The 27,241-nt window shown below is 47.2% G+C and overlaps 1 protein-coding gene across 2 annotated transcripts in view; it reads right to left on the bottom strand.

Annotated features, from left to right (window-relative positions):
- The window catches only part of RASGRF1 (Ras protein specific guanine nucleotide releasing factor 1), a 224,258-nt gene extending 197,269 nt beyond the window's left edge, over positions 1 to 26,989 (bottom strand). For both annotated transcript variants that reach the window (XM_082252999.1, XM_082253000.1), the window contains exon 1: positions 26,714 to 26,989. In XM_082252999.1, the coding sequence (XP_082109125.1) occupies positions 26,714 to 26,962 (249 nt within the window). In that variant the 5' untranslated portion in view covers positions 26,963 to 26,989. The remainder of the gene's footprint in view (positions 1 to 26,713) is intronic.
- Positions 26,990 to 27,241: the final 252 nt, after the last annotated feature.

Below are 27,241 nucleotides of genomic sequence, written 5' to 3'. Positions count from 1 at the left end.
TTCATGAGGCTTAAGAATTTACTTGTAACAGAAATTCATACTCAATGGGACATAGCCTTCTTGGATACATATATCAAGAAGACTATGGTTCCCAGGAGCCTCAGATGGGAAGTAAGTCCCCAACTTGGAGAGGTCGAGTTGGAGGATTGGTATAAATACTTCAATGAGGCAGGGGTGAACTTCTTGCGTTTTCTATCAGGAAGAAAGAGTGCCAAACTTTCCAGACTCGATGACGAAATCAAACTAGTCAAAGAGAAATTAGCACCCTATAAGGAAGGTGAGGAGTACAAATCTTCCTCAGCTGATCTCTTGAAAAATCTTGAAAAAGAAGAAAGGGATCAGAAAATTAAAAAACGCAAAAAGTTCAATAGGGATCTCCAGGATTATCACTCGAGTAGCGTTTTTGAATGGCAAAAACGGCTGATGGCGGAATTAAATCCTGATGAAGAGGTTATGGAGATTTCTACGGCTCAAACCAATAGAGCCATACCTATCCCCTTACAAACAGTAAATAACACAAAAAAATCACAAAAGAAGGGTCCCCATCAGAATACTAGACGCCCTTCTTACAAATCACCCCACAGGGGACCGAACCCCAAAAAGGGTAAACAACCTCATAATCAACCTAAGCCTACCAATGTGTTTAACAATCAAGGTCACAATACCAACTGGCAACATGGTGGGCGAAATCAAGGTAATACTCCAAATTACCATCAAGGAGATTATATCCATCCATCCGGTTACCCCAATACTCCTCAGTGGAGAAGGGGGCCTTATAACTACCCAGAACCTCCTCATCATTATAGGGATCATGGTTCGGATTATGGTTATCAACGTCCTCCTTATGGCGGGTATGACCATAGCCCTTCCAGATCAGATGTACATTGGTATGATCCACCTGCAGGTCGAGGTAGGGGTCCAATTAGAGAGTCCAACTGGCAAAACAGATCCGATAATAGACAGGACAGTTATCAGTATAATGTCCCATTGCAAAATAGATTTTACCCTTTAAAAGACAATGAGGGTCCCAATGATAACCAACCCCTCCCCAATCAGGGTGCACCTCAGCCCCCTAGGGAGATTGTTTCAGATAACATAACCCCCCACAGTTCCACTGGCCAAAGCTATCCAGGTTGGGGTTTTCCCAGGGCCACACAAGGAACCAAGCGCCCCGCCGAACCTCAAGAGGAAGTAGAGGAGGCAGGCGCATCCAATCTAAAAAAAGTAAAAACTTAGCTGGGGCAGGGGTTTTTAACCTCAGTAAGGTAGTTTTAACAGAATCTGAAAAACTTTTACTAGATAAGGGTTTGAAATATGCTCCTCCAAAACGCCTGGACAAATTTCACACTTACATGGACGTCCACAAGTTTGTGAGGAAGCTTAATATTAAAAGATATATATTAAGCAACCCTATTAAAGAGAATCGTTTGACTAGCTCAGAAATTCAACACTCCGGGCTCTCAAATGCTTCACTATTTAATCCTCCGGGATCCCTAGCTCCAGCATTAAAAGTTTTTAGGGATGTTGTACTAAGAGATCTTGACAAGATCAAATTGCACAATACCTCCTTGTCTGCTGGCCTACAAACAGGATTAGATTCCTTGTGTGAAAATAAGGATTTGGTCATCAGACCAGCAGACAAGGGGGGTGGGATCGTTGTACTTGATCGCAGTGATTATAACCGAGAGATGCAACGTATCTTGGGTGACAATCAAACTTATGTTCCACTCTCCAAGGACCCTAAGATTTCTTATAAAAAGACTTTGGAGGGCATTGTGGAGAGAGGATTTAATCAAAATATAATAAACAAAAAAGAAAAAGCATTCTTGATCCCTAAGTGCCCTCGCACTCCGGTTATCTATTACTTACCTAAATTGCATAAGAGTCTGACTTCCCCCCCGGGTCGTCCCATTGTCAGTGGCATCGACTCTGTGACGTCCCGGGTGGGGAAGTACATTGACTCTTATTTGCAACCATTGGTGCAAACCACACCTTCATATATTAAAGATACGAGACACGTCATTAGCCTCCTAATGGGTTTGACTCCCAGTGACCATCTTTGGATGGTCACTGCTGATGTCTCCTCTCTTTATACCATTATTCCACATAATGTGGGGTTAAATGCAGTCAACATGTACCTTAATAGGGATTCTGACTTACCAACAATTCAGATATCCTTTATTATGGAACTACTGGAGTTCGCCACTCACCATAATTACTTTTGGTACAATGGGCAATTTTACCAACAGGTCACTGGGGTGGCCATGGGCGCCAAATATGCCCCGTCACTTGCCAACTTATTTATGGCCCAGTGGGAGGAGCACGTCATCTATTCCCATCGCAGGCCGCAGATACTGCTTTGGGCTAGGTATATAGATGATGTGCTCCTCCTCTGGGATGGCCACCACAGTGACTTAATAGCTTTTTTGGAACACTTAAACTCTAATGATCGGGGTATTCAGTTAAATTATGAATGTAGCCAGTCTTCTGTTAATTTCCTTGACCTCACCATCAGCATCAAGGATGGTCAATTCTCGACATGTACATATTTCAAAACAACCGACAGGAATTCATATATTCCTGTCGATAGCTGTCATTACGCACCATGGCTGAGGGCTATACCCAAAGGCCAATACTTACGTATTAGGCGTAATTGTAGTGAATTTCAGGAGTTTCAATCTCAGGCTCTTGTTCTCACTAAAAGGTTCCTGGACAAGGGATATAGTAAAACGTTTCTTGATGCAACCCTTTTGGAGGTTAGCAGATTGAATAGAACACAACTATTGAACAATGTGTCCAGAGTAGATAACAAAGACCCCTCATTTGATTTACCTTTTGTTACCCCATTCTCAACCCAACATATGAGTGTTAAAAATATAGTTGGTCGTCATTGGCATATTCTTGGCAATGACCCAATTTTGGGCAGTACCCTGCCTGACAAACCACGTGTGGTATTCAAAGGGGCTCCCACTTTGAGGGACAAAGTGGCACCTAACATTTTAGAACCACCTGCTCCCAAACCCACCTTTTTAAGTCAGTTAACTGGATTCTACAAATGCAACAGATGCCGAGTCTGTTCTTTCAGTTCCAACAAATGTAGAACAGTTAAAGAATTCAAATCTACCAGTACAGGCAGAGTTCATGCCATTAAGCCATTTATCTCCTGCATGAGCACTGGCATTGTTTATCTACTCCAGTGCCCATGCGGGCTTCAATACATAGGACGTACCAAAAGACCGCTACAAGTAAGACTGAATGAACATATATCAAATATACTCAAAGGTTTTCCTAAGCATTCAGTGTCCAAACATTATGCCCTTGTCCACAATAAAAATCCCAGAAATACCTTATTTCTTGGGATAGATAAATTTGTACCCCACTGGAGAGGTGAACCTCTTGTTAGAGGAATCTCAAAGCTAGAGATGACCTGGATTCACCGGGTCAAAACTTATGTACCGTTTGGACTCAATGTCGATATTGAGGTAAACGCGTTTATAAATAATGCTTAGTCAATCCATTTCCATTGGGATTCTCTTTTTTTCTTTTCTTTCTTTCTTTTTTTAACCAATTAGTTTCCCCTTCCTATTTATAATATTTCTAATATTTTTTATTGTTACAGTCAGAGAACAGTATCAAATTTATGTAATTAGCATGCAAGTGTTAATATCTGAGGTATCTTAATTGCCCTACACAATTCTGGTTTATCCAATTAGTCATATAGATTAAGTTTTTCAACCAACAGATGTTTGAGTTTTACTGTACTTAAAAATGGACATAAGATGAAATCTCACCAATGTCAATAATTTTTCCCTCCATAATTTTATAATATTGTGAGGGTTAAAAAGAGTGCTTGTCCTATTGTGACTATATTGTGATATTGTGGCTATATTGTGACTATGATGTTTAGCTTGGCAATACTTATTTATAACCTCTGGATGGCGACATACTCGATCCATTTATGTGGTTATTTATGTATACCATTCGACATTTGATTATGTTAACTAGCATGTGTTTAGTATAATTAATTTGCGGGTTATGTGAAACTTTCAATGTTGTTTTCATACATAGCTTTTTAGGTATCAATCTCTGGATATTGAATGAGTTTCCGTCCCGTTCTTGGTTTCCCCCATCCAAGATGGCGGAGCGGTGCTCGTTCGTTTCCGGTCTCTGTTTACCTCCCCGCATAAATAGATGGCGTCAGTACGCCGTCCGCACCTTTGAAAACGTCATCTGTGACGAAACGTCGTCAGGGCACGGCGTACTGACGTCATCCGATCGCGACCAGAGAGTGCGGGCGAGCGAAGCCGTTCGGCCGGCGGCTGTATACTATTGCTCATTCCATCCTGGTTTCTGTGAGTGTTCTTGCTTTTATTTTTGGAATAAATTTTACTGTTTTACGCTATGGGAGCCTCTCTCTCTCTTTTTGAATGGTGAACATTGGGAACATCTGAGGATCAGTTGCTCGAGTCTGTTGCCGGACCCCCAACTAATTAATATCATACAAGCGTGGTTGATCCAAAGATCTGGTAAGAGGTGACCCCTACTGGTTCTTTTTCGGTACTGAATCTTGGTGTCTCATTGGAATCTGATTTTACACATTTTGATTTCGTTCACATGGTAAGAGGCTCATCTAGCTGGTGATGGTTCTACACCTATCTTTCATCATTGTTTTTTTCACTTTGGCACATCCATTATAGTCGTCTGGTAAGAGGCAACTTCAGATGGAATTATTTATTGGTTTATATACACCTACCCTTATTTATATTTGGTAAGGGGTATTTAACACACACCATTTTCTTTAATACACACTTGCCCACTGATATTAAGAATCTTTGGTGGTGGTCTAATTTTTACACTCGTTATTCTCAAGTCACATTGGTGATATTTACCTATTTGTTGGGTTTTACGCTATTGCGTATTTTACATTTTTTTCATGATCCAATGACCATTGAGTCTACCGCTCACGTGGGCCTGGATCTTCTATCAAGGTGACAAGATTCAATGAGCATCTGCTTTTCCCTTACCTGAATCTGGTAAGCCTATACCCTTAAGGGAGTCTGGTCCAGGATCACATCTAGGATTTTGTCATCATCATATACTATTGGGACTATATGGACTTTACATCTCCATTTATCACACTTAGCGCAACTTAATTTACAAACATTCACAGCGGGAGTCGGGCCAGGGGAGGAGCAGCGGCGATTGCCGCTGCTCTGCCCCGATCGTCGGGGATCGAGTCTGGAGATCCGTCCGCTGTGTGTAAACACAGCGGGAGGATCTCCATAGTGACAGGGACTGACAGATCGGAGTGTTCAGCATAGCTGGACATCCGATCTGTCCTTCTGTCACACAGTCACCTCCCCCCCCACACGTCAGTAAGCACCAGGCATACATTAACCCCTCCCTCTCCAATAAAATTAACCCCTTCCCTGCCAGTGTCATTTTTACAGTAACAGTGCATATTTATAGCACTGATTACTGTAGTAATGTCACTGGTCCCCCCAAAAGTGTCAAAAATGTCAGTCAAGGGTCCGATCTGTCCACCGCAATGTCGAAGTCCCGCAAAAAAAAAAAAAAAAAAAAAAAAAAAAAATCGCAGATCACCGCCATTACGCGTTAAAAAAACCCCACCAAAAATGACAGAAATCTTTCCCTTAGTAAACGCAATAACTTTTGCGCAAACCAATCAAAATATCGCTTATTGTAAATTTTTTTTTCTAAACATATGTAGCATAAAACAAATTGGCCAAAAATGTAAAAAAAAATTTGATTTTTACATTTTTTTGGGGGGGAATTTCATATAAAAAAAAAGTGAAAAATATTGTTATTTTTTCAAAATAAACGCTCTTTTTTTGTTTATAGCGCAAAAAGTAAAAATCGCACAGGTGATCAAATACCACCAAATTAAAGCTCTGTTTGTGGGAAAAAAAAGGAAGTAAATTTCGTTTGGGTACGGCGTCGAACGACCGCGCAATTGTCAGTTAAATTCGCACAGCGCCGAATCGCAAAAAGTGGCCTGGACGGAAGACAGCAAAATCCTCCGGTGGTAAAGTGGTTAAAAGGCGGCCCCTCAGGCACCTGGTCAGTTTATCCAAGAACCGAAGAACAGCGCTGAAAAATAGTTAAACAGTACACCAATTCACCTTATAAATACAAAGGCTGGGAACCTGCTGTCCTGGAAGACTCCTGGAAACAGAGTTACCGGTAAGTCGAACTTCAGTTTTCCCCCAGTCGTCTTCCAGGACAGCCCTCACATACTCACCCAGTTTTTAGGGGGGAGGGACCACTGCTTGGAGGACTTTCCTCCCAAACCCTTGATCCTGGCTACCAAAAATGTCCAATAAATAGTGGTGAATGAACGTTGACATACTTGGCAGCTTTACAAATTTGTTCTGCAGTAGCACCGTCTCTCTCTGCCCCAGATGTGGCTAATGCTCTGGTGGAATGTGCATTCAGCCCTTGTGGAGGGTCGAAGTGTAGAGTCTTGTATCCCTCTGAGATGGCCATCTTTATCCACCTGGCTATAGTCCCTTTAGAGCAGTGGTTCTCAACCAGGGTTCCTCCAGAGGTTGCTAGGGGTTCCTTGAGCAATGGGCAATTTCTGCCTCTCAGATAAGTTCCCCCTGACACCATTCATCTTTTTAGCTATCTGGAAAAAGGTAATTCTTCCCAGTGTCCACGAGTGTAAGGAGAATTCATCCCACTGACTATCACACTAATGTATCATGGGATGTAGATGTAGTCATTTTTAGCAGGGGTTCCCTGAGACCTGAAAATTATTTCAAGGGTTCCTCTGTGTTGGAAAAGGTTGAGAAAGGTTGCTTTAGAGGCTTGCCTCCCTTTACACTTTCCTGAGAAGAGGAAAAACAAGGCCTCTGATGTTCTAAAGCTTTCTGTGGCTTCTAAATAAGCCATAAGACACCTTATGACATTTAGCAAGTGTAGCTGCTCCTCTTTGCTATTAGATGGTCTATTGCAGAAAGAGGGTAGTACTATATCCTGACTCCCAATGAAAGGTAAAGGCAACCTTGGGAATAAATGTTTGATCAGTCTTGAGAATAGCCCTATCCTCCAATATCTGTAGGAAGGGCTCTCTGACTGAAAAAGCTTGCAGTTCACTGACTGCAAGCAGACGTCATTGCGATGAGAAAAAAGTTTTGAGGGTAATAAGTCTTAAGGAGGCCTCCGATAATGGCTCAAATGGTTCTCCAATGACTGCTTTAAACACAGTAGACAAATCCCATGTCGTAATCCTACGACAAGGTACTGGCCGTAATCTTGAAACTTCTTTACAGAATCGGTTTACGAGTCTTGTTGTAGGGTATTTAAGCCCGTGGTGTGTGAACACACTCAAAGACTAAAAAAGTGCACACACGCAAAACGTGGGAAACACAAAAAATGCACAGGGTGTGCGAAATGGTCCTACCTCCGAAGAGGTTGGACCCTAACCTTGATCCCCAGGGGCGCAAGACTCCTGACAGAGACTGAGGTACTTCCAATGGTTTGCCTGGCCGAAACCAGGCAAACCCGTTCTCCAGGGGGACTGCCGAAACAGCCCTCCCCAAGTACTAGGTGGGACTCCCCCGAAGGGAGACCCCATGAGAGAGGGCAAACTAAGCCAGAAGGCCATATCCACCCCCTCCCAAGACGTTCAAGGCAGGCAAAGGACCCACACCGTACTTGTCGTGCATGGTCTTGTTGTAGGGAATGCTGTAAGTAAACTGATAGGGCTGCAATCTGTACATTAATCATGCTTAAGAACAGGCCCGTATCAATACCTTCCTGTAGAAACTCTAGAATCAGAGTCAGACTCTTCTTTGCCTGATTCTGACAATCATAAATTAAACCTCCTCCAGGCCTTTACGTGAATCGCTCTTGTAACTGGTTTACAGCTCTTTAACAGTTTTTATCACTCTGTCTGAGAGACGCTTAGACTTCAGGATCTCTGATTCAGATACCAAGCTACCAAGTTTAGGATGGCTGGTCTGCGATGGAGTACTGGGTCTTGCAATAGCAGGTTTCCGGTTGGAGGGTAACATCCAGGGTGGTCGATCTGTTAAGGATAGTAGAAGTGAAAACCATGCCCCTTTTGGCCAAAACTAGGCAATCAGGATTAGAGATGTATGTTCTGTCCTGAACTTTGACAGAACCCTTGGATCTAAGTATAGGTGCGGGAAGGTGTAACATAGCCTAAAAGTCTATGCAGTCTGTAGAGCATCGACTTCCAATGGTTGATCCCTTGGATTTAGCGAGAAAAAAAAACTCTGTACTTTGGCATTTGCCTCGTTGGCAAATAAATCAATCTCTGGAAGGCCCCATTTGGATGTGATCTCTAAAAATTACTGGATCTAGAAACCAATCCTCTTGCGAGATTAGCTGTCTGCTCAGAAAGTCGGCTAGGTTATTCTATATCCCCTTGAGATGTATCGCAGAGAGGGATTCCAAGTTCTCTTCTGTCCAGGAGAAGATTTTCTGGGCTATATTCATCAGGATAGGGCTCCTGGTCCCTCCTTGCTTGTTCAGGTATGCTACTGATATTGTACTGTCTGACCTGACTTGTACATGCTGGCCACTGAGTTGATCTTGAAAAGCAGCGATTCCTCTTGCTACAGCCTTGAGTTCCTTGCAGTTGGCAGAGCTGTATCTCTCTGATTGAGACCAGATTCCTTGCGCCCATTGTCCCTCCATATGGGCCCCCCATCCCCGGCTGCTGGCATATGTAGTCAGTATGCGGGAAATTGGAAAAGCCCATTGAAATTCCTTAGATTGGCTTGGTTTCTCCACCACCATAAGGCCTGCTTTGTTTTGGCTGGGAGGAACACCCTGTCCTCTAGGCCTTTCTTCCCCAAGTTTTGTAAGAGGAAGGATTGAAGTAGTCTCTGATGAAACCTGGCCCATCTTACTGGTCAGATTGAGGCCATCATAAGTCCTAGGGTGGACATTATCTCTCTTATCGAGACTGGGAGATTGGTTTGTATCTCTGCTGTCCTTTGACCGATGCGATTGACTTTTTCCTTTGAGAGTACAATCATTTGTTCCTTGGAGCGGATTATATAACCAAGAGACAAAATTTCTTGCGAGGGCGAGTGATCCGATTTCTCCACATTGATGAGCCATCCTAGATGGGATACCCACTGCTGTGCAACTATCAGGTCTTCCAGTAGCTTTTTTCTCGCTGGTGCCATAAACAATAGGTCGTCCAAGTATGGGACAATGGTAATGGACTGGAGCCTTAAAGGTGCAAGAGTTTCTGCCAGGATATTGGTAAAGATCCTCGGGGCCGAGGAGAGGCCGAAGGGTAATGCTCTGCTTTGAAAATGGTAGATTTTTTCTTCCATCTTTACTGCTAGGCGAAGATATTTGAGAATTTTCTCTTATGGGGATGTTCAAATAGGCATCTTTTAAATCAATTGTTGCCATGAAACAATCCCTCTGGAGCTAACCCCTGACAGAGTAAATGGACTCCATACGGAATTTTTTGTACCGTATGACGGTGTTTAACTACCTCAATACTGGGCACTTAAACCCCCTTCCTTCCCAGACCAATTTTCAGCTTTTAGCGCTGTTGCATTTTGAATGACAATTGCGCGGTCATGCAACACTGTACCTAAACCAAATTTATGTCATTTTTTCCCCACAAATAGAGCTTTATTTTGGTGGTATTTGATCACCGCCAGGTTTTTTCTTTTTTGGTGCACAAATAAAAAAAGACCGAAAAGTTTGAAAAAAAAAAAAAGTTTTTTTGTTTAGGTTATAAAATTTTGTAAATAGATACGTTTTTTCCTGCACTGATGATGTCGCATTGACACTGATGAGGAGACACTGATGGGGTGGCACTGATGGGATGGCACTGATATGCAGCACTGATGGGCACTGATAGGTAGCACTGATATGCAGCACTGATGGGCACTGATATGTGGCACTGATAGATAGCACTGATATGCAGCATTGGTGGGCACTGATAGGCAGCGCTGATGGGCACTGATAGGCAGCACTGATGGGGACTGATAGGCGGTACTGATGGACACTGATGGGCACTGATAGGTGGCACTGATGGGCGGCACTGATCAGCACTGATGGGCACTGATAGGCAGCACTGGTGGGCAATAATGGGCACTGGTGGGCGGCACTGATAGATGGCAATAACAGGCACTGGTGGGCAGCACTGATAAATGGCATTGGTGGGCAGCACTGATAGGGGGGCACCACTGGCAGGCTCTCTGAGCCCTGTTTGTCATCCCTGGTGGCCATCCCTGGTGGTCATGGGTGGGCATCCCTGGTGGCTCTAGTGGCACCCCTCCCCCCAGGGCTGCACTGGTAATCAATCATCTGATTACAGCACAGACCCCCCCCTGTGATCAGTGAGTAATCAGAAATACTCACTGATCCCCCCGGGTGCAGCACCGATCCTCTCCTCTTCTCCTCACTGACAGGATCTGTCAGGAGGAGAAGAGATCGAAGCCGTTACAACGGCTGTATTTACATTACATGACGGCTGTGATTGGACACAGCCGTCATGTGATCAGGAGGGCCAATCACAGGGCCCTCCTGCCGACTCTTGTTGCTCTGTGTCCTAAGGACACAGGCACATCGAGATCGCGCCGCTGCGCGTGCCCGCGGCGGCGCGATCTCTCTCCTTCTGAAGGACGTTCCGGAACGTCCGATCAGAAGGACGAGACTCCCACCCGGCCGTATATGTACTATGGCCCGGGTGGGAGGTGGTTAATAGCCTTAGATTTAGAATCAAGCAGTACTTTCCCCGAAGGTTTCTGTACTAGAAACACATGCAAGTAAAAACCCCTTCCCTTTGTGGTCTACCAATTCCGCTTTGAGTTGCGGCAAGGCCTGGGCCTTTGCTGGGTCTCTGGATAGTTGGGTAATTAGCATTCTTGAGGGAGGCCTTTCGCTGAACACCAAGGCATAACCCTTTTCGATTACTCCCCTGACAAAATTGTTGGAGGTTAGTTTTTGCCACCGGGGGAAGGAATTTCTCCAACCTTCCTCCCACTTGGCATTACTGCAATTTGGAATTTTGGCCAGGAGGGTTAAAGAGCACATTTGCCCTTGGCCTCCCCTTCTGGCCAGACCAATGCTTTGTCGGTTTCCCTCTGTCCTGTTCTCTAGTTTGTCTCCTATAGGGACGAAAACATTTTCTAGGAAAGGACCTCTTTTTAAGTGGGAGGGTTTTCTTCCTATCAGCTGTTTGTTTCAGGGCTTCATCCAACTGAGGGCCGAAAAGAAAATTGCCCGAAAAAGGAACACTAAATAAGTGCAACTTGGAGGCTTTATCCCCTGGCCAGGTTTTGAGCCAAAGTGCTCTCCTGGTTGCTACTGATAGCGAAGCTGCTCCGGCTGATAATTTCTCTGATTCAGCTGAGGCGTCTGCAATAAAGCCTACTGCTTTAGAGAGCATGGAAAAGGATTTTAGCAACTCCTCCCTGGGGGTACCCGCCGTCAGGTGCTCTTGCAATGGTTTTAGCCAAATTTTAAAATTTCTTGCATCACAGGTCGTAGCTAATGTCGGCCTAAGGTTGGCCATAGAGGTATCCCATGATCTTTTCAGGATTATATCGCCCCTTTTGTCCATGAGGGTCCCCCTAGGTGCCCCATGTTCTCTAAGGCCAGATCTGAATGCTTTGAAACCTTTGCTAGGGGGGCATCCAGCTTTGGGCACTGGTTCCAGACTGACTTTGGGTCCCCATCGAAGGGGAACCTTCTTTTTAGGCTACTTGAAAAGAAGGGTCTTTTTTCGGATTCTGACCATTCCTTGATCACCATTATCCATCATGCCTTGGTGCCATGGGAATACCTTGGGCTTCTTCTCGCTCAGCCCCTGGTACATTCTGTCTTGCCTTGATAGCAGAGCTTCTTCCTTAATCTCTAAGGAATCATAGATCGCTCCAAGAAGTTCATCCACTTCCTCCAAAGAAAGTCTGAACCTGGTAGATTTTTAGGCATCTCCCTGACCCTCCTCCTGTCCCGAGACTGATTGGGAGGAATCCAGGTCAGTAATCTTAGGGGGGGTTCTCCCTAATCTCTGAAGGCTCTCCTGAGCCTGAAGCTACAGTATTAGGAGAGGTGCGCCTGGAGGCCGGAACCACGACCTACAGCGCACAGTGATAACCTCACATCCACCGTAAATTACCCCCGGCGTCTTCCGGTGTGCGACGTCCTACAGCGAGGATGCCTAGGGCCTTCCCTACTGCCGGAGCTCATGCTCGTCCATCACTGCCCTCTCCCTCGCCGGGCACTGGAGGGAGGTGGGGACGGGGAACTCCAACACCTGTGGAGGGAACCCGAGGCCAAAGGTTGCTCCATGAAAAAAGCTGGCCCTGGTAGCCCTTGGGCAATGAAGCTCATACAGCCCTCTCCTTAAACGGTTCCTCCAGGCAAATTGTCTCCTTCGAAGTGAGGAAACACAAAAAACTGACCAGGTGCCCGAGGGACCGCCTTTTAAAGAGCTAGTGGTAATGTGTTTCCTGTCTGGTGGGAGGAGCTCCACCTCTCAAGGGCTGTCCTGGAAGACAACTAGGGAAAAAAAATGATAAAAAATGTAATTTGGGTACAGCGTTGCATGAACGCGCAATTACCAGTTCAAGTAGCGCAATGACCTGGTCATGAAGGGGGGGGGGGGGGTGGTAAAATCTTCCAGAGCTCAGAAACTGTATTACCTAGGGAAGTTTGGTCAACATGTGATAATAAAATTTAGTGAAGGAAAAAAAAAAAAAGTAAAAAAAAGTACACCCAAGCATTTAAACCACTCCCTCAAAAAATACAATGTGGAGCGCCCACACCCACATACAGGAATGGAATCCCACCCGTCAGAGGGAACCTATGTATAAAAATGTTGCATACTGCTGTGTACGCCGGACTGAGAGCAATCATTCTCAGCCCATTATTCACAGTTATCGCTAACCTGATGACCTATAGGGGGGCTTTAAAAGCATCGTCTTTAGAAAGTTTTGGGTACTAAAGATTGTCGCCATTTCACGGGCGCACACAATTTTAAGCCCTGACATGCTGGGTATCCATTAACTCGTAGCGACCTCATCTTTTATATTATATTTAAAAAATGGGGTATTATATTATTAGTTAATTAATATATATTAATATATTATAAAAGGGCATGTTTGCGTGCCCTAAAATTTACTTTAATTTATTTTGTACAATTTTACACTTGATAAACAAAAGCACTAATATTGTGTGGCATAAAAAAAAAAAAAAAAACGATGCTGACTTTTATTCTCCAGGCTCTCTAGTTTCAGAAAATGTAGGTTTTTAAGTTAACTTAAAACCTAAAAGGTTTTTTTAAACCACAGAAAAGGGTTAGATGTGGAGGCTGATTTTTTTTATCCCCATTGTTTTTAACATGTGTTCCTGATAGCAGAGTGGATAAAAATCAATGATTTAAAAAAAAAAAAAAAAAAAAAAAAAAAAATTATTTTTATTTATTTTTTTTATTTCAATCGGATTTTTTTTTCATCTTTATCAAATTTATTTTATTAAAATGCTTTTGGAGAAAACTATCTTTAGATAGATTTTTACTATTTAAGATGCATTATTAATTTAGTTTATTCAGCATGAAATGGAGCTTAGTTATGTAGCATGAGGCGGTATATTCTGCAATATTTACAATTTTGGTAAACTCATTCAATGAATCCAAGCTCTGCAAGCTGAGATAACATGCACTGCATTGATGCATTCACACAACTTCACAGTAAGCATGAGTTAAAACAATGTTCAGGGATATTCCTTTATCCCATTGTTTTGCAAATCTATGTACACTACAAACTGTATGATTGAATCGGTTCTGATATCGCTGTTTTACTAACCTGACAGCTTATTATTCTAAGGCTCCGTTCACATGTAAGCGTTTTTGGGGAGTTTTTCTGCTCTAGGATCAGCTCTCAAAACGCCCAACAAGACAAATCCTATTCATTTCAATGGCCCCTGTTCACATCTGAGCGTTTTGACGCCGTGAGCAAAACACCCAACGCTCAAAAAAGTACATGAGCTTCTTTTTGGGCAGATTACAGGCGTTTTCCATTGGTTTCTATTCAATATAAAAACGCCTGCACAAAAACGCCTGTAAAAACGCCTGTAAATCGCGGTAAAAATCGCGGTTAAAAAATGCACGAAAACGCTACGCTCAGGTGTGAATGTAGCCTTAATAGGAAACCTTCATTTTGTTTTCAAATATTAAAGATTCTAACTACCAGCAAGAATAAGGCCCTGTTCACGCCTTAGCGTTTTTCAGCTCATAAAACGCTCATCTCTGAAGTCTCAAAATGCCCAAAAAACAAAATCCCATTCATTTCAATGGCCCCCTGTTCACATCTGAGCATTTTTTTGCCTAAAGAAAAACGCCTGAAGCTAAAAAAAAAAAAAAATACATGAGCTTCTTTTTTGGCAGATTACAAGTTTTTTTGTTAGAGGTCAAAGCCTGCCTCCAAACACCTGCAAAAAACGCCAAAAAAAAATGATACGCTCAGGTGTGAATGGAGTCCTTACATTTAAAGAGCACCTGTCATTTCAGAGCCATCATGGCAGCGCCTGTTAGCGGGCATCCAATCACCCGCTGCCGCCACGTCCCTCACCTTGTTGTGTCACTGCCGCATCACCAGCCGTCCCAATAAAGTGAATGGGACTGTCGGTGAGTCAACAGCGGGTCAGAGGAGGAGCCGCTGCAGGACAGAGATGACAATTACGCTTTAAAAATTATAATTTATTTAAATCAAGCTTTTTTACTAGTGATTCAAATCAAATCCACCAGTGACACTTCCTGTCTTAAGCCAGCCATACATGGATTGAAATTCGTCTGGTTCAGCAGGGTCCGGCCGAATTTCAATCCATGTATGGGCAGGCTGGTTGTACAGAAGTCGATCTACCAATCAACTTCTAAACAACCAGCCTGTTTGAAAATTTCCACACAATCAGCACCTTTAGCAGAGCCGATTACGGTATTCTGACTGCGGGGGAGGTTTCCCTGCCATCAGAATACAAAGGTTCTGCAAGAGGATTCCCCCATCCTGTGTGATATGCACTGCAGCGCCCTGCCCTCTGTGCGTTGCACATTCCTGAACCTTGCACTCCATGTATTGCCAGTCAATCAGTTTAGTCATTAATAAACCTCGAACCATCCATAAGTCTAGGGTCACCACTAAGTCTAGGGCCACCACTAAAGCCCCGTACACACGCGCGATAATTGGCCGTGAATTTTCGGCCAACGTCCGATCGGCCGATTTTCGGCTTGTTAGTATGATGGTTCCGACAACGGACTCCGACTTTTCGGCCGAAAAAAATCTGGTGTGCAGGCTATAAAATTTTTGTTGGCCGTCAACACAACAACCGATTTTCCGTCAGTCAGTACAGATTTCGGCAGACAAAAATCTGATGAGCAAGACTGGGCATGCTCAGAGAAGAAAAAACACACGGAAAGTAAACCAGCACATGACATCACTTCTGAAGTAGATTTTTGTTGGCCGAGAAAATTTGTGTGCAGTCTAGGCACATTCCAACCAACAAAACACCACTCTGGACGATCGGTCGATAATCGTTGTGTGTGTACGAGGCATTAGTCTAGGGCCACCACTAAGTCTAGGGCCACCACTAAGTCTAGGGCCACCACTAAGTCTAGGGCCACCACTAAGCCCAGGGCCACCACTAAGCCCAGGGCCACCACTAAGCCCAGGGCCACCACTAAGCCCAGGGCCACCACTAAGCCCAGGGCCACAACTAAGCCCAGGGCCACAACTAAGCCCAGGGCCACAACTAAGCCCAGGGCCACAACTAAGCCCAGGGCCACAACTAAGCCCAGGGCCACAACTAAGCCCAGGGCCACAACTAAGCCCAGGGCCACAACTAAGTCTAGGGTCACCACTAAGCCCAGGGTCACCACTAAGCCCAGGGTCACCACTAAGCCCAGGGCCACAACTAAGCCCAGGGCCACAACTAAGCCCAGGGCCACCACTAAGCCCAGGGTCACCACTAAGCCCAGGGTCACCACTAAGCCCAGGGCCACCACTAAGCCCAGGGCCACCATTAGGTCCAGGGCCCCCATTAAGTCTAGATAAGCCAATAAGTCTAGATGAGTCGCCATTAAGTCTAGAGCCGCCATTAAGTCCAGAGCCGCCAAAAAGGCTAGATAAGCCATTACATCTACAGCCACCATTATGTCTAGAGAACAATCAATAGATTAGAGCCAACAATAAGTGTGTACTGACGCTAAAAGCATTGTTGAACTGAACCATGCCCAAGTTTGTCTCCCTGCCCCCCATGGTCGATGCGCATATGGCGCTTACATCATCACTTCTGCCACCCAGACCAGTGTGATCCATGCTTCTATGCTCCGTGATCTATGGAGCTTTCCATGCTCCGGTACGATTTGTGCTCACACTAAGAGGAACCACACCAGACCACAAGTGAACCATGCTCCAAACCACCTCCTATAATAGGTCCAAGGAATGGTTCAGAGAACTCGCACTTCTGAAGTGAACCAGGCCAAGGGGGTGAACCGTGCTCTAGTAAGGTTACAACTAGGGATAGACCAATATGTTTTTTTCAGGGCCGATACCGATATTTTGGTCAGAGAGTATCGGTATCGGCCGATATTGGTTGATATTTTGTACATTTAAAGTTTTGAAAAATAAAGAAAATTTTTGACACAAATCTGGTACTGAACATGTTAATTTTTGTTTAATGCCTAATGGCTGGCTGTCTGGCACCCTGTGGTGGGTGGGTGGCTGGCTGTCTGGCACCCTGTGGCGGGTGGCTGGCTGTCTGGCACCCTGTGGCGGGTGGCTGGCTGTCTGGCACCCTGTGGCGGGTGGCTGGCTATCTGGCACCCTGTGGCGGGTGGCTGGCTGTCTGGCACCCTGCGGTGAGTGGCTGGCTGGCACCCTGTGGTAGGTGGCTGGCTGGCACAGGGGCTGTGGGCGGCTGGCTGGTACAGGGCCTGTGGGTGGGTGGCTGGCTGGCTGGTACAGTGCCGCTGGCTGTATGGCTGGCTGGTACAGGGCCTGTGGGTGGCTGGCTGGCTTAATGGTACAGTGCCTGTGGGTGGCTGGCTGGCTGGTACAGGGCCTGTGGATGTGGGTGGCTGGCACGGGGCTGCTGTGGGTGGGTGTATGGCTGTGATACACTCCCGTGAGACTAGTCCCGATTCCAGACAAGGCTGTCCAAGGCGAGGGAGGCGGCCTAAGAAGGCAGAATGATGTCACAAAAATATTGGCAATATCATCCAGTTCCAGGGCCGATACCGATATACCGGGGAAAGTGCATAACGGCCACGCCGATAATCAGTCTATCCCTAGTTACAGCTACCTGTGAGTGCACCCCAAGTTGCTTGCTTCATTTTCCTAACCAGCGATAAAAAGATTTCACCTCCAATCTGCTTGCTATGAGCACTTGACCTGGGTTTATAATAAAAGGTTCATGACTTTAACTGTTCTCTATCCCACCAGTTTAGGGGACTTTCATATAGTACAGAGTTTTCTGTGGATCATCTCTAAAATCTGGTCCAAGTATTTCTGTATTCTTCTCCCTGCAATCTCTGCATATCCATGTGAACAAATATTGGACTTCAGAGAGAATGAGTTCAAGGGATCTTCCCAGTAAAGAGATTATAACTGGGTTTAGCAGTAGTAAAGTCACCAACTCTCACCTTTTTATGGCTTTTCATCTAGCCCAGCCTTTCTCAAACTTTTTACTCTGAAGGAACCCTTCAAATAACTTTACAGTTCCAGGGAACCCCTGACAATAACTACTATATCTACAGCTCATGGTACAGTAGCATGATAGTGATTGGGAAGAATGCTCCTCACATTGGTGGCCAAGGAGGGAGGAATGCTTCTTATATTGGAAATCAGTGGGAAGAATGCTCCTTACATTGGTGGCCAGAGGGGAAGAATGCCCCTTACATTGGTGACCAGAGGGGAAGAATGCCCCTTACATTGGTGGCCAGAGGGGAAGAATGCCCCTTACATTGGTGGCCAGAGGGGAAGAATGCCCCTTACATTGGTGACCAGAGGGGAAGAATGCCCATTACATTGGTGGCCAGAGGGGAAGAATGCCCCTTACATTGGTGGCCAGAGGGGAAGAATGCCCCTTACATTGGTGGCCAGAGGGGAAGAATGCCCCTTACATTGGTGGCCAGGAGAGTGGAATGCACTCCTCCCACTGACCCCAATGATTGGGTACTATTTCTCCCACTGACCCCAATGGGGGGCACTATTCCTCCCACTAATACCAATGATGGGACACTATTCCTCCCATTCATACCAATGATGGGGCACAATTCCTCGCACTGACCCAAAGAAGGGAGCACTATTCCTCCCACTGACCCCAATGAGGGGGCACTATTCCTCCCACTGACCCCAACGAGGGGGCACTTTTCCTCCCACTGACCCCAACGAGGGGGCACTATTCCTCCCACTGACCCCAACGAGGGGGCACTATTCCTCCCACTGACCCCAACGAGGGGGCACTATTCCTCCCACTGACACCAATGATGAAACTATTCCTTCCGCTGACACCAATGATGGGGCACTATTCCTCCCACTGACACCAATGATGGGGCACTATTCCTCCCACTGACACCAATGATGGGGCACTATTCCTCCCACTAATACCAATGATGGGGCACTATTCCTCCCACTAATACCAATGATGGGGCACTATTCTTCCCACTGACATCGGTGATGGGGCACTATTCCTCCCGCTGATACCAATGATGGGGCACTATTCCTCCCACTGACACCAATGATGGGGCACTATTCCTCCCACTGACACCAATGATGGGGCACTATTCCTCCCACTGACACCAATGATGGGGCACTATTGCTCCCGCTGATACCAATGATGGGACACTATTCCTCCCGCTGACACCAATGATGGGGCACAATTCCTCGCACTGACCCCAACGAAGGGACAATATTCCTCCCACTGACACCAAGAGGACACTATTCCTCACCCTAATACCATAGTCGGGGCATTGTTTACCCCAACTGGGCACAGTCCAACCAATTTAAAATCTGAACAACAGTAAACTGGCCCTTAGTTTAGAAAGTCTGGAGACCCCCGCTATTTATGCCTTACCACTAAACACACTTAACCTAATAGCTTCCTGTATATTCATTAAACACACACGCCCCCTTTCTGAGCGTACCTGTTTATCACCCGTTCCTAAGCATCCACTAAATATCAGCATGCCATCCTCTGAGGCCTATCTACACCATACAAGCCCAGCAGAACTATCACCCCTACAGAACGTGTCTATCCAGGTAACCATCCAGCACCCTCCCAGGTTATATACACCTGTGTACCCAGATGTCCCCTCACGTCTCCAGCCTTGCATATCCATAATGCTTCCCCTTATGTTGAGTATATCCTTTCTATTTACCAATGCATTTACTCTTCCCTATATACACCTGTATCATCAACTACACTAAGCATACCTGTTTATTAAGGCCCACCTTTTTATGGGACTATCCTACCTACAGAGCACTCATCACCCAGCTTCAGCTGTGCCCACAGGTACCTTAATACCCCTTAACGTGTGCCCTGGCAATTGGATGAGGACACTTGATGAGGCCTGACTATCTGGCCTAGGTGGCTTCTCTTTTGGGGTTTGGACCCATGGCCTTTATATGGATTGGATATCTGCCTCTTTAACTCTCATGTAAATGTTGGGTTGGGCGCCATGCCATAGAGTTCCGGTTGCTTAGCCAATGTACGGTGGAAGACACATGTCTGCATTCTCACCCGTCTACATACAGTATCTCACAAAAGTGAGTACACCCCTCACATTTTTGTAAATATTTTATTCTATCTTTTCATGTGACAACACTGAAGAAATGACACTTTGCTACAATGTAAAGTAGTGAGTGTACAGCTTGTATAACAGTGTAAATTTGCTGTCCCCTCAAAATAACTCAACACACAGCCATTAATGTCTAAACTGCTGGCAACAAAAGTGAGTACACCCCTAAGTGGCAATGTCCAAATTGGGCCCAATTAGCCATTTTCCCTCCCCGGTGTCATGTGACTCGTTAGTGTTACAAGGTCTCAGGTGTGAATGGGGAGCAGGTGTGTTAAATTTGGTGTTATCGCTCTCACTCTCTCATACTGGTCACTGGAAGTTCAACATGGCACCTCATGACAAAGAACTCTCTAAAGATCTGAAAAAAAATTGTTGCTCTACATAAAGATGGCCTAGGCTATAAGAAGATTTCCAAGACCCTGAAACTGAGCTGCAGCACGGTGGCCAAGACCATACAGCAGTTTAACAGGACAGGGTCCACTCAGAACAGGCCTCGCCATGGTCGACCCAAGAAGGTGAGTGCACGTGCTCAGCATCATATCCAGAGGTTGTCTTTGGGAAATAGACGTATGAGTGCTGTCAGTATTGCTGCAGAGGTTGAAGGGGTGGGGGGTCAGCCTGTCAGTGCTCAGACCATACGCCGCACTCTGCATCAAATTGGTCTGCATGGCTGTCATCCCAGAAGGAAGCCTCTTCTAAAGATGATGCACAAGAAAGCCCGCAAACAGTTTGCTGAAAACAAGCAGACTAAGGACATGGATTACTGGAACCATCTCCTGTGCTCTGATGAGACCAATATAAACTTATTTGCTTCAGAATGGTGTCAAGCGTGTGTTGGGGCAACCAGGTGAGGAGTACAAAGACAAGTGTGTCCTGCCTACAGTCAAGCATGGTGGTGGGAGTGTCATGGTCTGGGGCTGCATGAGTGCTGCCGGCACTGGGGAGCTACAGTTCATTGAGGGAACCATGAATGCCAACATGTACTGTGACATACTGAAGCAGAGCATGATCCCCTCCCTTCAGAGACTGGGCCGCAGGGCAGTATTCCAACATGATAACGACCCCAAACACAAACACACCTCTAAGATGACCACTGACTTGCTAAAGAAGCTGAGGGTAAAGGTGATGGACTGGCCAAGCATGTCTCCAGACCTAAACCCTATTGAGCATCTATGGGGCATCCTCAAATGGAAGGTGGAGGAGTGCAAGGTCTCTAACATCCCCCAGCTCTGTGATGTCATCATGGAGGAGTGGAAGAGGACTCCAGTGGCAACCTGTGAAGCTCTGGTGAACTCCATGCCCAAGAGGGTTAAGGCAGTGCTGGAAAATAATGGTGGCCACACAAAATATTGACACTTTGGGCCCAATTTGGACATGGTCACTTAGGGGTGTACTCACTTTTGTTGCCAGTGGTTTAGACATTAATGGCTGTGTGTTGAGTTATTTTGAGGGGACAGCAAATTTACACTGTTATACAAGCTGTAAACTCACTACTTTACATTGTAGCAAAGTGTCATTTCTTCAGTGTTGTCACATGAAAAGATAGAATAAAATATTTACAAAAATGTGAGGGGTGTACTGACTTTTGTCAGATACTGTACATGGATAATCTCTTCATGACAGATGGATAAGGTACAGTCAAAGCAATTTTAGATGCTCAGGCGTTTTGGTGTATGCCTTTCTTCTCCCCCCTTTTCTTGGATGATTCATATGGCCCCTACAGTGGTGATCGAAAGTTTGGGCACCCCAGGTAAAAATTTGTATTAAAGCGGAGTTCCACCCAAAAGTGGAACTTCCGCTTTAGGGAGTCCTGACCCCCCGACATGCCACATTTGGCATGTCATTTTTTGGGGGGGGGAGCGGGTACCTAGTTTTGACAGGTACCCGCTCCCACTTCCGCTCGGAGCGCCGCGGCGCCCTGAGCGGAAGTTCTCCTCTCCCCCTCCCTCCCTGCAATCTTCTGGGACACGTCAGAGGTCCCAGAAGATTGCCGGCCAATCACGGCGCGCAGCGCGACTCGCGCATGCGCAGTGGGTACCCGGCTGTGAAGCCGCAAACTGTAACAGCCGGGTGCCCACAGCAGTGATGCCGGCGCCGAGGGAGAGGATCGAGGCTTCCGGCGGCCGCATCGCTGGACCGTTGGACAGGTGAGTAAATGGCTGGAACTCCGCTTTAATGTGCATAAAGAAGCCAAGGAAAGATGGAAAAATCTCCAAAAGGCATCAAATTACAGATTAGACATTCTTATATGTCAACAAAAGTTAGATTTTATTTCCATCATTGACACTTTCAAAATGACAGAAAACAAAAAAATGGCGTCTGCAAAAGTTTGGGCACCCTGCAGAATTTATAGCATGCACTGCCCCCTTTGCAAGGCTGAGACCTGCCAGTGTCATGGATTGTTCTCAATCATCGTCTGGGAAGACCAGGTGATGTCAATCTCAAAGGTTTTAAATGCCCAGACTCATCTGACCTTGCCCCAACAATCAGCACCATGGGATCTTCTAAGCAGTTGTCTAGAAAACTGAAACTGAAAATAGTTGATGCTCACAAAGCTGGAGAAGGCTATAAGAAGATAGCAAAGCGTTTTCAGATGTCAATATCCTCTGTTCGGAATGTACATAAGAAATGGCAGTCATCAGCAACAGTGGAAGTTAAAGCAAGATCTGGAAGACCAAGAAAAATATCAGACAGAACAGCTCGCAGGATTGTGAGAAAAACAATTCAAAACCCACGTTTGACCGCACGATCCCTCCAGAAAGATCTGGCAGACACTGGAGTTGTGGTACATATTCCACTATAAAGAGATACTTGTACAAATATGGTCTTCATGGAAGAGTCATCAGAAGAAAACCTCTTCTACATCCTAACCACAAAAATCAGCGTTTGAACTTTGCAAATGAACATATAGACAAGCCTGATGTATTTTGGAAACAAGGTGTGGACCGATGAGGTTAAAATTGAACTTTTTGGCCGGAATGAGCAAAGGTACGTTTGGAGAAGAAGGGGCACAGAATTTAATGAAAATAACCTCTGTCCAACTGTGAAGCATGGGGGTGGATCAATCATGCTTTGGGGTTGTATTGCAGACAGTGGCACAGGGAACATCTCACGAGTAGAAGAAAAAATGGATTCAATAAAATTTCAGCAAAGTTTTGATGGTAACTTGATGCCATCTGTGAAAAAGCTGAAGTTAAAGAAAGGATGGCTTCTACAAATGGATAATGATCCTAAACACACCTCGAAATCCACTGGGGATTACATCAAGAGGCGTAAACTGAAGGTTATGCCATGGCCTTCACAATCTCCTGACCTCAACATAATTGAAAATCTATGGATAGACCTTAAAAGAGCAGTGTGTGACCGACAGTCCAGAAATCTCAAAGAACTGGAAGACTTTTGTAAGGAAGAATGGGCAAAGATACCTCAAAACAAGAATTGAAAGACTCTTGGCTGGCTACAAAAAGCGTTTACAAGCTGTGATACTTGCCAAAGGGGGCAGTACAAGATATTAACTCTGCAGGGTGCCCAAACTTTTGTAGGCGCCATTTTTTTGTTTTCTGTTATTTTGAAAGTGTAAATGATGGAAATTAAATCTAACTTTTGTTGACATATTATAAGAATGTCTAATCTGTAATTTGATGCCTTTTGGAGATTTTTCCATCTTTCCTTGGCTTCTTTATGCACATTAATACAATTTTTTACCTGGGGTGCCCAAACTTTCGATCACCACTGTATGTCCGCTAAGAGACACGGATATTGCCAGCCACAGATTTAGCTGATGTTGCTAATAGGATTTCCTCCCATAAGTGGTCTTGAGGAAGCTACGCTCTATAGCGAAACGCGTCGACATGTGACCAGTGAAGGTGTCCTGGTACATTACATGCACCCCCCCCCCACATTATATGGAATACTTCCCCCCCGTATATTGGAGTAAGGGATATCCTGTACTAGGACCTCATCTTATGTTTCACTGTTCTCAGAGTGATTTTATTACATTTATGTCTTTGTGTTGATGTTATACCAACATACAGTATGTGCTTTCTATTATGTATATAAAATTACATTTTTGATATTTTATATTACATGTGTGTTTGGTCTCATGCTTATGCCAGTAAAGTCCGCCTTTGGCAGAACAGGGGTTCTGCACACTTTGTTACCCCTTAACAACCTCAACCATCCCCCTGACAGGTGTAGCGGTGTGTCCTGCCCTCTACACCTGGATCAGCAGGTTACAGTAGTCACATGCTAACGCTTTTCGCCTGAAGTCTTTACTCATGGCAGCTTGTAACAGTAAACCGGAGTTAGCATGTTACTGCTGTATCCTGCTATATAGCCAATAAAGAATTGTTCCAATGGATGTTACAGAGTAGCAGGCTTCATTGTATCGGATGATTATTGCTACATTTCAAAGGCATTTGGGCCAGAGTACGGTTCCCAGTCTCCCAGGTATTCCGCAGTAGAGCAGGCTTTCCTTAACAATCTCAACCCCCCCCCTGACAGGTATACCTGTGTGTTCAACCCCCCCAAAGAAGCATTGTACACCTGTATCATAAGCTTCGCTGGGCCCATCTATGTCAGGGCCCTCATGCATCTCTCACCTGTCTGTTGGGGCCCCCCTCTATACAGTAGCCCCCCCCCCCCCCGTATCCCTCACCTGCCTGTTGGGGGGCCACCCATGTATATCTCACCTGTTGCTCTGGGCCCCCCCCCTTTATATAGGGACCCCCTTGTATCCCTCACCTGTCAGTCCGGGCCCCCCTTGTCCCCCCCCCCTCTACACAGGGGCCCCCAGTATCTCTCAACTGTCAGTCCGGGCCCCCATGTATATCTCACCTGTCGCCCTTTTCCCTATATATATTTATTTATTATAGGGCCCCCCAATGTTCCCATCTATAAAGTAGCACCCCCTGTATCTCTCACTTGTTGGTCTGGGCCTCCCTTGTCCCCCCTCTATATTGGGGCCCCTCTTGTATCTCTCACCTGTTGGTCCGAGCCCCCTTCTATATAGGGGCTCCCTTTTATCTCTCACCTGTCAGTCGGGACCCCCCCCCCCCGTATCTCTCAGCTGTCGGTCGGGACCCCCCGTATCTCTCACCTGTCGGTCAGGGCCCCCCCCGTATCTCTCACCTGTCAGGGGCCCCCCTGTGTATCTCACCTGTCGGTCGGGGCCCCCCCTGTATATCTCACCTGTGAGGCCCCCCCTTTATATCTCACCTGTGGGCCCCCCCCCTGTATCTCTCACCTGTCGGTCGGGGCCCCCCCTGTGTATCTCACCTGTCGGTCGGTGCCCCCCCTGTGTATCTCACCTGTTGGGGCCCCCCCTGTGTATCTCACCTGTCGGTCGGTCGGGGCCCCCCCTGTATATCTCACCTGTCGGTCAGGGCCCCCCCTGTAGATCTCACCTGTCGGTCAGGGCCCCCCCTGTAGATCTCACCTGTCGGTCAGGGCCCCCCCTGTAGATCTCACCTGTCGGTCGGGGCCCCCCCTGTAGATCTCACCTGTCGGTCGGGGCCCCGCCTGTAGATCTCACCTGTCGGTCGGGGCCCCCCCTGTGTATCTCACTTGTGGGGCCCCCCCTTGTATCTCACCTGTCGGTTGGGGCCCCCCCTGTATATCTCACCGGTCAGGGCCCCCCCTGTAGATCTCACCTGTCGGTCGGGGCCCCCCCTGTAGATCTCACCTGTCCCCCCTGTATATCTCACCTGCCGGAGCCCCCCTGTATCTCTCACCTGTCTGGGCCCCCCCTGTGTATCTCACCTGTCCCCCCCTGTATATCTCACCTGTCGGTCGGGGCCCCCCCTGTAACTCTCACCTGTGGGCCCCCCCCTGTATATCTCACCTGTGGGGCCCCCCCTGTATATCTCACCTGTGGGGCCCCCCTTGTATCTCACCTGTGGGGCCCCCCCTTGTATCTCACCTGTGGGGCCCCCCCTTGTATCTCACCTGTGGGGCCCCCCCTTGTATCTCACCTGTCGGTCGGGGCCCCCCGCTCACACGTACATCCCTCCAGCAGGTAGAGGGCCCCCCCCCTTGTATCTCACCTGTCGGTTGGGGCCCCCCCTGTATCTCTCACCTGTCGGTCGGGGCCCCCCGCTAACACGTACATCCCTCCAGCAGGTAGAGGGCACAGGGCCCCCCCTTGTATCTCACCTGTCAGTCAGGGCCCCCCCTGTATCTCTCACCTGTGGGCCCCCCCTTGTATCTCACCTGTCGGTCGGGGCCCCCCTGTATATCTCACCTGTGGCCCCCCCTTGTATCTCACCTGTCGGTCGGGGCCCCCCTGTATATCTCACCTGTGGGCCCCCCCTTGTATCTCACCTGTCGGTCGGGGCCCCCCTGTATATCTCACCTGTGGCCCCCCCTTGTATCTCACCTGTCGGTCGGGGCCCCCCTTGGCCCCCCGCTCACACGTACATCCCTCCAGCAGGTAGAGGGCACAGGGCCCCCCCTTGTATCTCACCTGTCAGTCAGGCCCCCCCCTGTATCTCTCACCTGTGGGCCCCCCTTGTATCTCACCTGTCGGTCGGGCCCCCCGCTCACACGTACATCCCTCCAGCAGGTAGAGGGGCCCCCCCTTGTATCTCACCTGTCGGTCAGGGCCCCCCTGTATCTCTCACCTGTGGGGCCCCCCCTTGTATCTCACCTGTGGGGCCCCCCTGTATCTCACCTGTCGGTCGGGGCCCCCCCTGTATCTCTCACCTGTGACCCCCCCTTGTATCTCACCTGTCAGTCAGGGCCCCCCCTGTATCTCTCACCTGTGGGGCCCCCCCTGTATCTCTCACCTGTGGGCCCCCCCTGTATCTCTCACCTGTGGGGCCCCCCTGTATCTCTCACCTGTGGGCCCCCCCTTGTATCTCACCTGTCAGTCAGGGCCCCCCCCTTGTATCTCACCTGTCGGTCGGGGCCCCCCTTGGCCCCCCGCTCACACGTACATCCCTCCAGCAGGTAGAGGGCACAGGGCCGGCCGGAGCTCTCCGAGTCGAAGCAGAATAGAAGGTTATGGAGGAGGGAGAAGCTGCGGCTCTGCCAGCGGTTGTTATCGGAGCTCCGCTTACTCAGCACCCCCCGCCGGCTCCCATCCTTCCGGGCCAGCTGCCCCAGGTACACGGCGTGAGCTTCGTTCAACCGGAGCCGCTGCATCGTGTGTGGCCCCCGTCCGCCCCCGCCCCCCAAAACCAGGTATAACCCGAGAAACGGCGCTCCTCCTCCGCCCACCGGTCACCCTCCGATCAGCTCCTCCCCCCTCCCCGCCCCGGTGATCGGAGCCCCGAGCTGACAACGAGTCACGTGACGCCGATTCAGCACCGCGGACAGAGCCCCGCCCACGGCGGCGGCGGAGAAGAAGGGGGGAGCGATCTGATCTCCGACCGATCGGATTTGGGGGATGATCGTCCAATCACACGGCGAGGAAAATCCCCC

Source organism: Pelophylax lessonae (assembly GCF_965119305.1).
Source record: "Pelophylax lessonae genome assembly, chromosome: 4".
Taxonomy (NCBI): Eukaryota; Metazoa; Chordata; class Amphibia; order Anura; family Ranidae; genus Pelophylax; species Pelophylax lessonae.
This window is presented reverse-complemented; position numbering and strand designations above follow the sequence as displayed.